Source organism: Aptenodytes patagonicus, chromosome Z (genome assembly GCF_965638725.1).
Source record: "Aptenodytes patagonicus chromosome Z, bAptPat1.pri.cur, whole genome shotgun sequence".
Taxonomy (NCBI): domain Eukaryota; kingdom Metazoa; phylum Chordata; class Aves; order Sphenisciformes; family Spheniscidae; genus Aptenodytes; species Aptenodytes patagonicus.
In genome coordinates this window covers 11429700-11446271 of record NC_134982.1, presented here as the reverse complement: position 1 = coordinate 11446271, position 16572 = coordinate 11429700, and the positions used below count along the sequence as shown (strand labels likewise).

Sequence of the window (16572 nt, the reverse complement as noted above, 5' to 3'; positions counted from 1 at the left end):
GGCGAAGGCTCCTGCGGGATGCTGCGGGGGGGGGAGCCGGAGGGGCAGCTCTCCCAGGTGCTCGGCAAGGGGCAGGGGGGTTTTATCAGTGTTTCATTTCCTTTTTTTTCCATTAAAACCCTGCCAGCTCCCTGCTCCCCACCGCACTTGTGAAAGCCACCAGTTCTTCCCCCCATCATCCCCTCGGAGGGGACCAAGACCCCCCACCCGTGCACCCCTCCAGCTTCACCACGCGGTCAAGAGCTCGGGGGAGCGAGTCCGGTCCTTGGGGGACCCCCTTCTGCCGTAGGGGGTTACACAGCTGGGAGCATCATTCCCCTCACCACCACCCCCATTTTCATATCCCCTTTTCTCGGTGCACCGTCATGCTCCCTGTCACCCGGCTGGGCGGTGGGGCGGCGGGCACGTCTTTGGCGTGGGGGGGTTAGCTGTATGAGCGGGGTCCTCGGCTGCAGCATAGTGCCCGGGCTCGCTTCACCTTGCTGGGGAAAGGGGGAGGGGGACGGGGGGGACAAGTGCGTCTCCTCGCTCCGGGCTGGGAGAGGATTTCGTGGCTCCCCAGGGGACGGCGGCGGCTCTGTCCTCCTCTGAAGCGATGGCGAGAAGCGTGATACGTCCTCAACGTGTGCAAAATCGAAGAGATAAGAGACTCAACCCGGGAGGGGGGCAGCAGGGCGGGGGGCGGTGGCGGCGGTGGGCGGTGGGAGGGCGTCTGTGCTGGGCTGCGACGGACAGACAGATGGGGATCTGCAAGCAGGGATGAGAGGGGTCACTGGTCCCGCTCTGGCTGTGGCCGGCCACCAAGGGGACACACCGCGCAGAATTTGGTCTTTTTCCACGGGGAAATTCACCCCTTCCCAGAACTCGGGTACCCAAACCTACCACCTCCACCTCCTCCTCCCAGGGCCAGACCCTGCCCACCCACCCCTGGCTGCGTGCCACCGCCTCTCCCATTGCCACTGCTAACATCATACATGGAGGTGACACAGCCGGAGGGGAGCAAAGGACCCCGCACCCACGGGAGCTGCCTTGCTATGGCTCCTTCTTGGGCACCAAAGGACGGGTGGCACGTCCTTTATCCCCCAAAGCGACACATGTGGCTGCTGTCAAGATCGATGCCCCAGTCTTTGGGCAGCATGGGCACAGGGGTACCCAGTGAGACAGCAGCCCTGGCCCAGGGAGGGACGGGGCTTTTAGGGGCTCTCCAGGCTGCCAGCTCCATTGTAAGTCAAGCCAAGGACATTTTTGAGATGCATCTTTGAATTTTCTGCTCTCGGACAATTTTGCTTCCAACCCTATGCAAAGGCCTTAGATGTCCACGTGGTTTCTTTGCCTCTTAAAATATCAGCAGTGGGGAGGGGGGAGGGCTGCTGAGAATGAGGCATTGAAGACCAACCCCTTTGCAGGCTTTGCAGAAAATGTTTGAAAAGCCATTTCTGAGTTCTCCACCAGAACATCCAATTTGGAAAAGCAGACAGATTTGGTGCATTTACAAAAAACTGCAAGAAAAACCCAAATGGCTCATTCTCAACACCCTTCACCCAGAGTCTGGTTGGAGCATCCCCCTCCCAACCATGCTGGAGCCCCTGGGGTCCCCAAGCCCCTGCCCCCTCTCAGCACCCACACCCTGTCTCTCATGCCCCCTGTTTGGGGGATACTCACTAAATAAAGAGGACACCATAGGCAGCCAAGACCAGTCCAGCTGTCCAACACACTGCCACGGCCCCACTGCCCACCACGGCCCCCTTGTCGCAGATCTTGGTAGTGGGGGGCGGCATGAAAGAGGAGGTGCTAGCGCTCGTTGTCTCTGCAGGGAGAGAGAGTGGATGGTGAGGGGAGCTGGGGTGCCCCGCAATGCATCCCATACATCCTGGTAGGGACATGGCACTGTCCCGTCCCCAGATTGCCCCTCTCACTGCCATGCCACGCTAGGGCTGAGCTTGGGGGCTGGGATGGTGAGCCAGGGGATGGTGTGGTCCGTGAGACTTTCCTTGCTCTAACACTGGACCTACTGCTCGGAGATGCTTCCACCACTTGGCAGAGCTGGGCATCCCTCCCGACCCCATCCTGCCCAGCCGGGCTGCTCTGTGCATCAGCTCTGTGGGAATTTTGGCTGTGTCATGACGACATGGCCACAAGTGCTCAGCAGAGAGCATCCCCCACCCAGAGAATGGCCTAGACATGGCTGTGGCTGCTGGCTGCCTCGCAGGGCTTGTCCTCCTCTGTACAGGACCAGATGGGGTCTCTGTCCCCGCAGAGGGCTGCAGGATTGCTGGGAGGCCATGGATGGGTGGTCAGGCTGAGGCAGCTTTGGTCACATCCAGAGGTCCCAGAGTGCCCCTGGCCAGACAATCTGGGGGGGGATGCTGGGGGCCACAGGGGATCTGTCCTGGCGTCTTTCAGACCCCACTGAGGTGTCACGGTGAGGCTCAGTCCTGGAGCAAGGGTGTCCCACATCAGCCCTGCATGGCTGCAGCCAGCTGCATGCACAGGAACACGTGTGTGAGGGACACGTGTGCGAGGGACATGTGTGTGAGGGACATGCGTGTGCCTGCACAGGGAGCAGGCAGGTGCCGTTTGAAGTGGTATTTGCATTTAGCACGATGCAAGCGGGTATAGAAGCAAACCCCAAACCCTGACAGCTGTACAGTGTGCCTGCACTCCTTGCGGGGGTTTATCCCCCTAGGGATGAGGGGCTGTAAGTCCCTGGTGCTGCCTGAATCCCCAGGTGCTCTACTGGGTGCTGTTTCTGCAAGGGGGGGGTGTCTCCGTGTAGGAGGTACCTCCACCTGCCAGCAGCGGGGCTTGCACCCACCGCATCCCTGTGCAGGGAGCATCGGCAAGGCCTGCAGAGGTTCGTGCACGGCTCTGGCAGCGCACGGCTTGCACACACGTGCTGGGATCTACACACTCAGCCAGGCTAGAGCTTGGAGCATGGGGGAGCTGAGCATCCCCCCGCCCCACACCCACATCTGGCCAGCTCATGTGCGCGTCCCTGACGTAGAAGCCTGGTTGCTGCCTGCCTGCACACCAGTGCTTCCCCCCGCCCTGCTGCCAATGCCAGCCGGAGGAACCGGCGCAGGGTCCACTCCAGCCTTTCTGGGAAACAGAGGGCTGATAACGCCCATTTGGACACAGTCCCAGCTCTTTCCTAGAAACAGAGGCTTGTTAACTTTGTGGCTTTTATTCCGAATTGGCATCACTCCGAGCCATTGTGCGGGGTCAGAGGTGTGGAGGGGGTAGGACTGGAGAGGGAGGGCTGGAGGGGGGCAGCACTCTAGGGAAGAATAATGTTATATTATTATTATTATTATTGTTATTGTTGTTGTTGTTGTTGTTATTATTATTATTAAAGAACCCCCAGCTTTGTTGTCTCACCCCAAGCATCCTGGCGAGGAGGATGCCGGAGCCAGGCTAGCTGAGTCAGCACCCCTCAGGCCACGGCTGCACCTGCTGCCAGGGCCATGTGGGGGGGGCAAAGTGCAGGGTGAAGGGCTGCAGCCCCCCTAGATGCTGGGGGTATCTCTTTGGCTGGAGCCGGACAGGGGGGACCCTCTGCCATGACTCCTGGGTTGCCCCCCACTGCGGGCACAACCTGTTTGTACTGGGAGGGGGCTCTCACCTGTGACCTGGGCCTCCGTGGTGAGATGCTTGGGCTCCTCCGTCCAGGGGGTGGCATGGACGGCCACGCTCCAGTCGCTCCACGTGCCGATGTCGTTGTCTTTGGCCGCCACCTGGATGATGTACTCCTTGCCGGCGTAGGCGTCCGTGATGGTGTGTGACGTCCCGTCTGACAGCTCGACCTGCAGGCAGCAGCGGAGAGGGGAGGGCGGTCAGAGGAACCCCCAGCACAGGGAGGTGTAAGACAATCAGCGTGTTTAGCTCTGCTACAGGATGATAATGAGACTTTCGCAGCACTTTGGGAAGTGCTATGGGGGTTTGGGCAGAGGCATGAGCCCAGGACAGGGATGCAGGGGGAGAATGCTCCAGCTGCAGCTAAGCCAAAGGTCTGGTGAGACCCCATCCCGCTTCCAAACTCGTGGTGCCGGAGCAGAGCGCCTTCCTCTAGAGGTCACCAGAAACTAGCAGAAGTGCGGGCAGACACTGCTCGGACACGTTAGGGTGGCTGGGAGCGGGACATCCAAGGCAGCGGCTGCCATGTGTGCACATGCTTTCTGGGCATCATAGCCAGTGCTGGGAGGAGGCTTCCCCCACCAGCACGCCTCTGGCCACCCTGCTCCTGTGCCCGCTGGCATCCCATGGGCTTGGCTTGCAGCCCTGTGGCTGGGCCCCTGGACAAGGATCAAGCCGTGTCCAGCCGTCTTTCCTAGAAAAAGTCTCTCTGTCCTGTTGTCACCGCTGCCTGGGCCATGGGAGGTCCTGCCATCCTCCTAGGGATGTGGCTGCTTGTGTGATGGTTTAACCCCAGACTGTGTTCACACCTTCTGGGGGATCTCTGATCTACTGGGAGCTTGGCTCAAGGACAGGTAGATGCAGGTGCCCGGTAGAAATATACCCCCATCGCACGGCCACCAGTGAGCAAACACATGCGGGTGACAGAGGACAATGGCTCAGCATCCAAGTGACCTTCTGGGGATGGAGCTGAGCTTGGCTTCGGGGTCCTGCAGGCACAGAGGGGACCAAGGCAGGAGCATCCCACAGAGGCTGCATGGGAGACCGCCCTCCTCCCAGTCTCTGAGGCTGAGGACTAACATGCTGCCAGCTTCATTCCCCCCCTGCACTGCCTGTGCATGGCATGGGGGAGACGCGGGGCACCCCTCGTCCTTCCCCTGTGCCCTGGCCGACACAAACCACTGTCTCTCCAGACACATGTTGATAATAAAGACGCTGGGGGGATGAGGGATGGTGTGGGTCTGACGCAACCCATATGTGAGCGCCGGCACCCAGCCAGGGGCTAATGCTCAAGCAGAACAAGCAGCACTTCACGGGTGGGGGGAACTTCATGGTGCAACCCACGTAGAGTCCTCCACATCTCCCCAGCCACCTAGGATAAGGTCAGGCACAGGATCCCGCTGTCCCAGTTGATCCCACCAACAGCTGAGTTTTATTAAGAACTCGGTTCAACGACAGGACCAAGAAGATGGAGCCAAAAACTTCTGCCTGGTCTTTGATCACATCCTGAAGCCTAAAGAGAGAAAAGCTGCACCGCCGGGGTGCCTGGGGGTACCCAGGCCAATGCACCTGCGGGACGAGGCTGCCCCGGCACTGCAGCTTTACACACGCAGGGATGGAGTGCATACCAGGGACGCGTGTGACAGCCTGGCCAGCAGCTGGCATGGTTAAGCTCATCACCCCACTGCTTGCAAGGGTACCTGAAAAGCAGGAACCCATCCTGAGAAAGACTCTTCCAGTCCCCGCAGTACAGCACGTGCAATACCCCAGCATAGATTTAATCCCTTTGCCATGCAAACTGCAGCCCCCCCCAGCTTTTACAGCCGCTCTGGGGGATCCCTACCAGGGAGGGGGGCACTTTTGCTTTCTTGCTCCAGGTGAGAGCCTTTCCTTCCCTATTCCCTCTCCCAGGGCTGCATCCAGCCTGCCGCCCAGCATTAGCAGGGCCCTTGGGCTCTGCGCTCTCAGCTGCTCACGCCACCCAGCCCGAGCCCGCAGGAGCCCCCGATCTGGAGCACATCTGGAGGCAGGCCCGGCTGGCCCCCACCCTGAGCCGTTGGGGAGCAAAGGGCCTCCTGCCGCCCACGAGGCACAAAGCTGTTACCAAACCTTGGCGGGGGAGCAGCATGGAGAAAGGCGCGCGTCCGTCCCACTGCTGCAGAATTTGGGGCTGGATGGGGGGAGGCAGAGCCCTGCCTCTCCTTGCATCACCAACTTGGGGCTGATGCCCACGGCGCCAGTGCGATGCAAGCAGGGAATGCCGGCGGTTTCACTGTGGGGCTTGTGCCAAGCTGAGATGTGCCCGAGCCCTATACTGCCATTAGCCAAAGCACTGGGACAACTGGTACCCAAGTCCATCCCTACTTTCCAGGGGACACCCTTCCACCGCACCATGGGTCTCACCATTGGGTCCAACCCATCGGCATGGGGGCAGCTTCTTGGCATGCCTGCCAAGACGGTCTGAGGTCAGAGCCTGGCTGGAGGGAGCCTGGCATGGGGGGCAGACGAGCCCAGCAACCTTGGTGGGGCTCCATGACACATTTCTCTGAGTTTCCAGAATGCTGAAAAGGCTGAGAGCCAGCCCAGGGGTCACACTGCTGCCTCTCATCCAGATAACGGGGTCAGGCTTAGAGCAGTCCTGTTTAGCAGCTTGCAGGTCGCCGGCACAGTCTGTGCTGTGAGGGTGGATATTCCCCCAGAACCCAGACTGGAGGACCTGGAGGACCTTCCTTGTAGGACCTGCCCTAAGCTCCTCTTCAGACAGCAGACAAAAAGAGAAGGCACAGATGACAGCATCCATCTCTCCACACACATACGACGTCTGCAAGCAGCACTTCTGAGCTGGGCAGCCAGGGGACTCATCCAACATTTGCCATGGTGGGTGAGAAAGTCCCTGGGTGGGTGCCTGTGGCTCAGCACAGAAGTGCGGCAGCAGATGGGAAAGCACACGGGGGTCGGGAAAGCACATGGGGATTGGGTCCAACTGGACACAGACAGGGAGAGCCGGGGAGGGGACGACACCGGGGATGTCGTGCGGGCACGGATGGACACACAGCATCAAAGGGAGAGGGAGAAATTCCTTAATCCGCGTCCCCGCCACACAGAGACAAAAGTTGGAGGAAGGCTGTGCATGGTAATTTTTTTGGCCAGGGGGGTCTGTGTGTCACTGACTGCCTTTGTGCACCTGCCAAAAGTCACTCCGGCTGGCTGTGAAGCACTGCCCAGATTAATGAGGGATCAGTAGCCAGTGCAATGCAGAGCTATTAGCATTGCAAAAAAAAAAAAAAAAAAAAAGAGAGAGAGAAATGAAAAAAAGCCCTTGAACCCAGTAATTCAGCTGACAGCTTGCTAAGGACATCGTGCGCTGGGATCCCATTCCCTGCTGAGGCCACACACCCCCATCAGCCTGCTTGGAAAGATAACTGGGCTGCCGAGGGCCAGCCAGTGCCCACCCACAGCCCCAAGCACCAGGATGAGCCCAGGGGCTGGTGCCGCATTGATGGGATGGGGACAGACACCCAGGGCAGGTGGAGTGGAGGATCTCCCAGCACTTGGCTTTCCCCCTGTCCATGCTGGTCCCCCCTGCACATGTGCTGGAGGCCTGGGGACATCCACATGAGCCATCCACACCATGCACCCCAACAGGGGACATCCATGTGTGCCCTCGTACCAGTCCCTGCCTGCAGACTGGTGGCACTGCCTTGCAGCGCTCGGCACAGCATGAGTTAAGGAAGCCATTCCCCCCCCCCGGGGCTCCCCCTGCTCCTGCTGCCCCCAGCCCACCCTGCCAGGGTGCCCCCGCAGTAAAAAAGGTCACTGTGCTCTGTTCCCACCAGGGCTCTGCTCCTGGTCCAGCGCGACCAGGTAGCAATTACTTGTGAACACAGTGATGCACAGGCAGGTCTGAAGCCCAGATGGCCTTTGGAAGGGGGTGGGGGGGGAAGAAAACCCTAACCCTCCCTGCCCTGGCAGCTGGGCTGGGGGCTGGTCTGTGTTGGAAGGAGGCGGAGGGGGAGAAGGGGGGATCAGATGCCTCCTTCTCTGCATCCCACATGAAAATGTGTTTGTCAGCTCCCCTGTGGCGGCAGTGGCTCTGCTTTCCATTCCTTAACACCTCCCGCTCCCCAGCACAGATCCCGGTGTGGGAAGGGGGTGCTCCGCTGCCGGGAAGCTGGCAATGCGGGGATGGGGGGCTGGCACCCCTCGGTCCCACGGCAGGGATGCACCACCTCTGTGCATGCCAGGACAGAGACCATGCGCCTGTCCCAGGTGTTGTATCGAGCCTGGATGAGCCTGCCTTCCCCAAAATAAAAGGAGCACCCCGGCTGTTGTAGGGTGAAGCTGATCTGCTCACACAGCCTGCGCCACCCACAGCGAGCGGGGGAATGTGGAAGGAAACCCCTCGTAAGAGCACAGCCCGCGTCTGCCATGCATCTCGCGTCCTCGCAGCCTCCTCCACCTCTGGATGCTCCCCAGGTTATTCTGGATAACAGGGAAAATGGGAACTGGGAGGGGGACGGGGCACCCCAGTGGGCTCGATTTCACAGCCTCTTTTCCCCGCAACAAGTGGCCAGATCCCGCCACCTGGCTGCAAGGAGTTTTGCAGGGACTCATGCTACACGAGTAGCTGCTGTTTCAGGTGCCTTCAGTCCCTGTGATCGCAGGGGGATCTCGGCAGGCTCCCACCTGCCCTGGGGAACAGGCTAAACCAAAATCGGGGCTAATCCCCAAGCAAGCCGCCCCGCTGCTGGGAAGTGTGGGAGGGTCGCTGCAAACAGCCACTGCAGCCCATGAAAAGATGTCGCCAAGTGGAAAAGAAATGTTTTGCTTCTTCCGTTTCAAAGCCACGTCTGGAGAGAAAATAGGTCTGACATTCATTACTAATAAACGAGCCCCCAGATACCTCCTCCTTCCGCAGCGCCGCAGGATTCAGTTGGGCTAACCCCAGACAAAACTTTCTGCCCGGACTCTGGAATAACAAAAAGGTTGGGAAAAGTGAATGACCCCCCTTATTCCCTGCCAGACAGGTAGCGGAGGAGCCCAGCAGGGTCTGAGCTGCAGTCCCTGCTGTCACCGCCCCCCAAAAAGGCTTCTGTGCCGCTGCTGCACATAGCTCAGCCCTGCTGCCAGTCTGGGAGGACGAGTTATCGCAGGGCTCCTCCGCAGCCTGGGTTGTGACACACCAGATGCGGCTGAACGGCTCCCTTCTGGCTTAAAATAAAGAACATCTTTGAAAGCGGAGCTGTAAGCTCATTAATAATGGGACTCTTTCTCTGGATGCGCCGTCCCTTCCTGCCAAGTGACAACTGGCAGAGCTCACTTTCACTTGCGGCCGTGGGGAGGATGGGATTGGGGATGCTCGGGGTGCTCAGCACCAGCTCTAACCCTGCCCGGCACCGGCATCTGCTGCCCGCAGATACATTTACCACGCTGATGCAGTGGGCTGGGGGTGAAAGCAGACGGGTGCAGCTTGTGTGTGGGCATTGCGGGGCACGGGCACCTGCCTGGCATGGTCTGCACGCAGGCAGGGAAAGCTAAGCTTGCTGGCACCGTCCTGCCTGCTGGTAGCTGTGTGTGAGCATGCAGGTGAGCACAGGCACACGGGTGCGTGCATGAGTGCTCTGCTGCTCAGTGGCACCATCAGGGCTACCTCTGGAGGCCTGATCCTGCCGGGTGTTCAGTAGTTTTAGGTCACTAGCTGTTCCCTTGGGGGCTGAGAGTGCCCAGGCAGTGCCAGCCAAGGGTCCCAAGCTCGACTCCATCCCTGGAGCTTAGGGGGGGATGGAAAAGGTGATTTCTGAGCATTTCCCACCTCCATCCTTCTCCGAGGCACTCTGTTCCAGCCCCGCCCGTCCCATGCCAAGCTGCAAGCAACACTATTACAGCATCAACATTTTGCTCCCACCTATTAATTCCTTTTTTTTCCCCCTTCTTTTTTAATCACTGACTTTGCAGCTGGGAGGGGAAGGGAGAGAAGTGCCGCAATAAAATCTACCAGGCGTGAAGCTGTAACCCAGCTTGCTCAGGGTGACCTCCCTGCCAAGGTTGCCTTGTGAAGAGGGGGAGCGCAGGCAAAGCGGCAGAGGCATGGGGGGGGATGCAAATGGGCGCGAAGAAGCTCACCCGCCGCAAAGTGACATTGCTGCTGCGCCGGCGGGGATGCAGCTGCAGCGGCCGGTGGCACTAATTGCCTTCCCCAGCTCCATCCCTCCCCCTTGCCTGTCGCAGGCAGGATACGCATTAGCACACACTTTCAGGTTATTTCAGGCTGCCCCAAGGCAGGAACTTCTAGAGGCAGCCTGTGAGATTCACCTATTTGACCGAAAAATGTTGCCTTGCCTTGGGAGATGAGCCTGTGCCCACCCTAGCAGCCACCCCCGACACATGAGTGATGGTGGCCGGCCCAGAGGACCATGCCCTCCTCACACCAATGAACCCAACCACTAAATATTTGTCAATACCCACAAACTGCCCATTCCTGTCCCCAAATCCCCATCATTTGCCTGGATCAGAGCTGCTCAGCAGCAGAACCAGCACAGACGCCTGCATCGGCGGCTCTGTGGCCCCAGCTCCTAAAATCCCGGGATGGTGGGAGCACCTCTGCTTGCTTTTCCAAAGAAGGATGTTTCCAGCCTTTGCAAATGCTCACGGACATGGCTCTAATGCTTCCAAAACAGAAGAGGAAGAAGAGAACCCGACCACATTATTAGCTTTAAATATCTCATGACCTTTTACTGCAAATCTCAAGATCTGAGGCGCAGCCTGCCTCACGGTTCGTTAACATTTCATGTTGTCAGCGCAGCCAATGGGTTCAATTAGACTTCGCGACGGCATCTGCAAATTGCTGGCAACCCACCAGAGGAAATCCTCCCTCGGCCTGGCCACCAGCTCTGATGCTGCTTAAGAGATACCTTCTGAGCATTGCCGTGTTCCTGGGACGTGCAGTGAGCTGGTCAGTGCTCAGCACACGAGATCTCCCCCTCAAAAACTGGGAAAAGGGGAGATCCTGCTCCAGCAAACGCTACGGGGTGGGAGCAAATTGGGTGCAAGACCTGCCCTGGGCTCCCCAAAGATGCTTGGGATGGTGCCTGGCCACCCGCCTGCATCTAGGGGTAAGCGTGCAGACGTGCTCGCAGGGAGATCACATGTGTGAGCGTGGCGATTGCTGCTGTTGCGAGTTAACTGAAGGAGCCTGTAAAACCAGAAACAGGCTATTAGCAATCCATTAGGAAAGGGTATCCAGTTCCAGCCTAGGTAAGCCATTAGAGGAACATCTGAGAGCATTAGGAGAGCTCGCTTGGGGCCAGGATGGGGCTATAAAACAGAAGAGGAAACCATGCTAATCTGGCTTGAATTACAAACTTAAAAGCAGGAGAAAAATAAAGGATACCCTAAACATTTAATGTTTTATATTTAGGAGACAGAAGGGGAGATTCTGCCAAAAGAAGAGAATAAAAAACCTGTTTAGGCTACAAATATCCCATTTCTCTTCTGGCAGCAGAGAAACCAGCAGCCCCTCTTCCAGAAAGGGAGGAGCATGACTTTAAAGCTGCTTGTGTTTCAGAGCGAGCTCGGTGCTGGTGGGGTGGAGGGGAGTTGGTGGCCACACGATGTGACACGATGTGACATGGCTGCATCCTGAACAGCCGGGAAATGCCCATGCCCATGTTCAAGGTAGCTGCTGCGAGGCAGCACGATGGTGCAAGGAGCATCTGGCACACGCCCCGCCGCACGCTCATGTGGAAACTCATCATCATCATCTCTCCGCGACAATAATTCCCAGAGCACATCATCATAATTCCCAGAGCAAACTGCAACACAAGAGCTGCTAAGTGGCCTGAGCGGAAAGGCGCTGCTGAGCAGGGGAAAGGGAGTGCAAACGGCACGCTGGGGCTCAAACCCACCTTTGCAAAGTGCTGGGAAGGGGATGAGGGTGTCCCCCTGGCTTTGGGTTAGCCCCAGATATTGCTTGATTGGGGGGATGTTTGGGCCAAGCATCACCTGGCTCTCTCTGGGGGAGAAACTGCATTTATGGCTAGCTCGTGCAGCGGCGGTCTCGATAAGATCCACCGCTCCCGTCACGGATGGCTTCATCTTCTGGTGCCAAGCCCTGGCATTATTAAAATCCTGAAAGGAAGAGCCTGGGAGAAAGCAGACACTGATTGAATCAGGCCCTACGGTATTCGACAGCTCGACATCCATCTGATCCTATTAGTGCTCATTTGGTCCTGCCTGCTGAGGTGCTGTGCATAAATCAGACCCTGCAAAGATAACGGGAGGCGGAGGGGAGAAAGGGGAGCTGCTGCTTCTGCCAAGAAATGCCACGTGCGAGTGGGCCCTGCATGGATATTCCTGGCTCTGGGCAGTCTCCGGTGCTCCCTTGTGGGTTTGCTACTGCAAGGATGCTGGGCTTCCCACGGGGCTGCCAAGGGGGTGGCAGGAGATGCTTAAAACCCACAGCTGCTACATGGCTGGGTTGCCACGAGGAGGCAGGGATGGGGATCAGCATGGGAACCTTGGGCACACAGGGATGTGCCAGAGCGTGAGGTTACCCAGCTCCTCCTGGCTGCTGGCGGAGACTTCTCTCCCTGCCGGGCTCCCCATGCTGCCCCGTTGTCAGCAAGCAGGTTGTGTGCAATGGCTTTTACGCGCCGGCAGCCAGTGGGGACAGCAACAGCCAAGATGGGGGGCAGCTTGTGGCAGGAGACCTTCACCTCGGCAAGAATTAAGACACCCCCATGCAAGCGTGGCACGCATGACCTCTGCATCCTTTCTCAGGGCACTTGTCCCTTCAAGGCGAGACCCAACACCACCACGGCAGGATGAGCTGGATGGCTCAGATAGGCTTGGCCCTACCAAAATCATGTCCTTCCCTCTCCTGGCTGGATTTGGGGGAAAGGGGACACCCCCCGAGATGCCAACAAGCAATAGGTCAAGCAAAGCAGAGCTCAGCATGGCTTGAGCATGCTCCCAGCATGCTGGCATCCGCGGGGTTCATTTTTGGGTGCAAACCCCTGCATTTGCAGGGTGCCCATCTGGGCTTAGCAGGCTGAGCGTGTCAAGGGGGCCTGGGGTCGGAGCAGCTCCGGCTGCTGCAGCGTTGCCATCCCCTGGTGTTTGGGAGCTGATTGAATTAGGCTTCGCAAATAATTCATCTGATGAATAGTGGCAGTTTTCCTCAAATCATCCACAAATCAGATTTTTTGTTACCCAGACGGCGGGGCAGAGAGTCAGAAAACAAGGCTGGTACCTCACTCGCTGAATGCTTGCACTTGCTCACTGAGCAAATTATTCCCCAAACACACCTCTCCATCAGACAGTGATGGGGAACATGTCTCTTGCAAGGGGATATTCATTAAAAGTGGTACCCACGACTGCTGTGCCCTCCTGGGACACGAGGAGATGAACCCTTCCCAGCCCTCCTTGCACCCACTGTGAGGGTTGGTACCTTGAGCTCTCTCCGCAGCTCAGGGTATCTTTAAATAGGAGAAATCAAGTTTTTACTGCCCTAGAACTGCCTTTTCCAGCCAGGGTGGCCCTGCCACCAGTGTCACCAACATCTCCATGTATTTCCCACCATCGCTGCCTGCCCAAGAGCACTGATGGAGAGGCCACACTGTCCCCGTGGAGGCCCTGCGGCAAGGGAACTGTCACGGCTTGACACCGCAAATATGATACCTAATACCCAGTGATGGAGAGGCCAGCCACCCTGAGGGTGTCAAGGCGGGAGGCAGCTCACTGGCTCTCCCACCATTTTTGGGTGCAAACCCCTGCATTTGCATGGTCCTTGGCTGGATCAGGCTGTAGCAGGGTAAAAACATCAGCTTTTTCCACAACAGTTTCACACCTTGAAAAAACTGACGTTGTGTTTGGTATTTCCCATTAATTCTTCCCCTTTTTTCACAGCTTCTACAATTCAAGCATTTCTCCCCCAAGTGAAAAAAAATATCCACAGCAAACTAATACCCAAACTCCACCTCTGCTTTCTTACCCCTCAGGATGCTCCATGGACGCTCTCCCTCTCCCAGGAGGGAAGCGAAGGGCAGAGAGACAAGCAGGAAAACCCTCTCCCAACTCTTCTCTGATTTTCAAAGCCATCAGCAAACGCTTCAATCTGAAACATGACCTGCAGCGCTGCCTCGTCAAAAAAACCCCAACCAACACAAAAAGAAAAAGTCGCCGAGACACCAGCATCTTGCAGAGACATGAGGAAAGCCTCCCATCCCCTCTCAGCCGTTTCTCTCCCCAAGAAGAGCTCGCCAGCAGAAAACCCCACTTGGCTCCGCGATGCAGGTGAGCTCCCCGGGGACCAGGTGCTGCCTCTTATTTGTCTTCTTTTTGGGGGGGCAAAACGCTTTATCAAGCAAAGCACCTAACTGGCTTTCGACTGGCCCAGCTCAGCGCAGAGGGGATGCTGGATGAGCCATGCCAGCGTAGCAGCACCTCTCCTCGAGCGGCAGATTGCTTTCCTTCACAAGCTGAGCATGCAAGCAGCACACAGAGGAAAAAAAAAGCCCTCTTGTTATCTTCCTGCAGCTAACAAATGAAATCTGTCCTCCGGGCTGCCAAGGATTTCACTGACTTTTTTTTTTTTAAAGAAACAAGAAATAAAAGTAAGAAATACGGTAACATCGCGGCAATCGCGCTGTGATTGTGCTCTGAGTTACGGCAAGCGGTATTTTATCTTCAGTTCAAAATCTAAATGTGGCAGAGGCGCATTTAAATGTGGTGACATTTATACTTTAAATGCCTTTTACATCTCGTTGGCAGGTTTTATATAGAACATATGCATGGAAAGTAGATAGGGGCCGTGGATGAAAATGCGGAGCAGGGAGAGCCTGCAAAGCCATTTGTGAGTTTAAAAAAAGACGGAGAGGAAAAGAGAAGGGAGGAGAGACAGAGAAGGAGAGGAAAAGGGTCTGGGTCGCCTGGGCAGTAAATAGATATTGTTTTGGGTCCCTGACCACTTGTTCCCAGTGCAACTTGCTCCCAGCCACCAGCTCCCCCAGCTCCCTCCCATCCCAGCCAGCTCAGCATCGCTTACGTGTTGCCACTGGTCCAGGATGAGGGGCCGATACCGCAGGAAGAACTTCAGTGGGAAAGACTCGGGGTCGGGCCAGGACGAGGGGTTTTGCCACGACACCTCCAGCCTCCGAGGGTTATTGGGCACGGGTTTGGCGACCACGCTCTCCGGAGGGTCCGGCTTTACTGGAAGAGAAGAGGGTGGCTGGTAAAGCTTTGCACGTGGCATCTTTCCTTACACCCCTCGGCACAGCTGGCTGGGCTTTGCGCCGTGTGCTTTCCAAGGGGAGCAGCCAAAACATGCAGAACATCCTTTTCCCAAACTAATTAGATGCAAATCACCTTTTCTTGTCCAGGTCAGTGGTACGGCTGTCCTGGCTCAAAATAACCACCGTCAAGGAGGTGCCAGTGCTGGAGACACATGGAAACAACCTGGCCAGGGCAGAGAGCATCCCTCCTCCCCAGGGCTACTTGGGTCAGGGCGAGGAGCCGACCAAGCCCAAATCCTGCACTTTCCTCACACCTCCCGATTTCTGGGAGTCTGACCCACGTTCAAACCCGCTTACCTCACAGTAACATGGCAGAGTTTGGCCCTTGGGTTTAGGGCTGGGGTTTTGGGGATTCAAAGCATTGGCACACCATATTTGCCAAGGGTGAAGGATTGCCGTGGTCACCTTCCACCCCAGGTATCTCTCTCTCAGCCCTGCTCTGCTTTTGGGATACAGGGATATTTTCTTGCTACCTGACAAGTATTTCAAGTGAGTATTAATTGGCTGTGAGCTATGCAACATGCTTTGAAGTTGCAGCTACTATTAGAGTGCTGGAAGGAAATCACAGACAGGCTGTGATGAACAGCATTGCCCGTTGCAGAGTGAGCCTTGCTCCTCGCCAAGGGTTTGCTCAACTCCCGACAGCTCAAACTCCCAATTTGCAATAGCAAAGCTACAAAAAGATGGAGATTTGGGTATGCCCACGCTTCTCCCTTTTCTCACGGCCAGGAAGGAGCTGGGCACGGGTAGCTGGGCACACAGCTGTGCCTGGGGTGGAAGAGGGCTCTCTGTGCACTCTAAGAGAAGCAATGCACATGAGTCCTCATGTCCTGGGAGGGCTTTCAACCCCCTCCAAAATCCACATGCAGGCCAATGGATCCCTCCTGGCCTGAAAATCTCTGGATTGAGTAATGGTGCCCTGGCTCTGACCACCTCGAGCAGCAGCTTGTGAAGATGTCAGCATCAAACTCCACTCCCAAGCATGGAGGAGGGATGCTGGGGCCGTGGGGAGCCCCTCTTTGCCTGGCAGAGCTCCTGCCCTGCACTCAGAGGTCTTCTCCTCCATGCTGACCCCAGGGGTTCACCTGCTGCGGGTGGGAGGTGATGTGCACACAGGGGCTTCGCCTCCCCTGGGAGATGAAGGAGGTGGTGGTGGCGAGTGAGTTGCTCCATTGTCAGCTTGCCTGTCTGCTGCCTGCAGCCCTGCCTTATGCATGAAGGGCATCTCTCCCTCAGCTTGAAGCTGTATGGGACCAGGCGCTGATGTGGGGCCAGTCTGCTGCAAGTGGAGTCGTGCGTGTGCTGTTCACTGCCATCTCTGCTCCAGGATGATGGTGGCATCGCAGCAGCTGTCCCCAGGAAGACACCCTCCCTGCACCATCACTGTTTGCTCCTCTTAGGAGAAACCAGCCTGTGATGCTTTCAGACCTGCTTTCTTGGCTGCGGGTGAGGCAGAGGGGGGACCGCTGAAATGAAGCCACAGCCCAACCACCTTGGTGGGACCCAGAATTGGCCCTCTTCCCCCTGAGATGTAGCCCACCACCAACTCCCTCTCCCCATCCCTCTCGCTAAGCACCCTGGCACACACCCTGCTGCAGTCCTCCTTCACTGTCATCTTCATCACCACCCCGACAGCCTCTCCTGCCTC

General features: G+C 57.3%; 1 protein-coding gene across 2 annotated transcripts in view; it reads right to left on the bottom strand.

The window, feature by feature from the left end:
• Nucleotides 1–681: 681 nt before the first annotated feature.
• CNTFR (ciliary neurotrophic factor receptor) overlaps nucleotides 682–16572 on the bottom strand; it is a 212414-nt gene continuing 196523 nt past the window's right edge. The window contains exons 7-10 of one of the 2 annotated variants that reach the window (XM_076361926.1): nucleotides 14678–14841; nucleotides 3623–3803; nucleotides 1663–1807; nucleotides 682–747 (exon numbers count right to left, since the gene is read on the bottom strand). In XM_076361926.1, coding sequence (XP_076218041.1) covers nucleotide 747; nucleotides 1663–1807; nucleotides 3623–3803; nucleotides 14678–14841 — 491 coding nt within the window. In that variant the 3' untranslated portion in view covers nucleotides 682–746. Of the gene's footprint in view, nucleotides 748–1661; nucleotides 1808–3622; nucleotides 3804–14677; nucleotides 14842–16572 lie in introns of those variants that run through there. The other variant, XM_076361927.1, reaches the window with a different exon arrangement.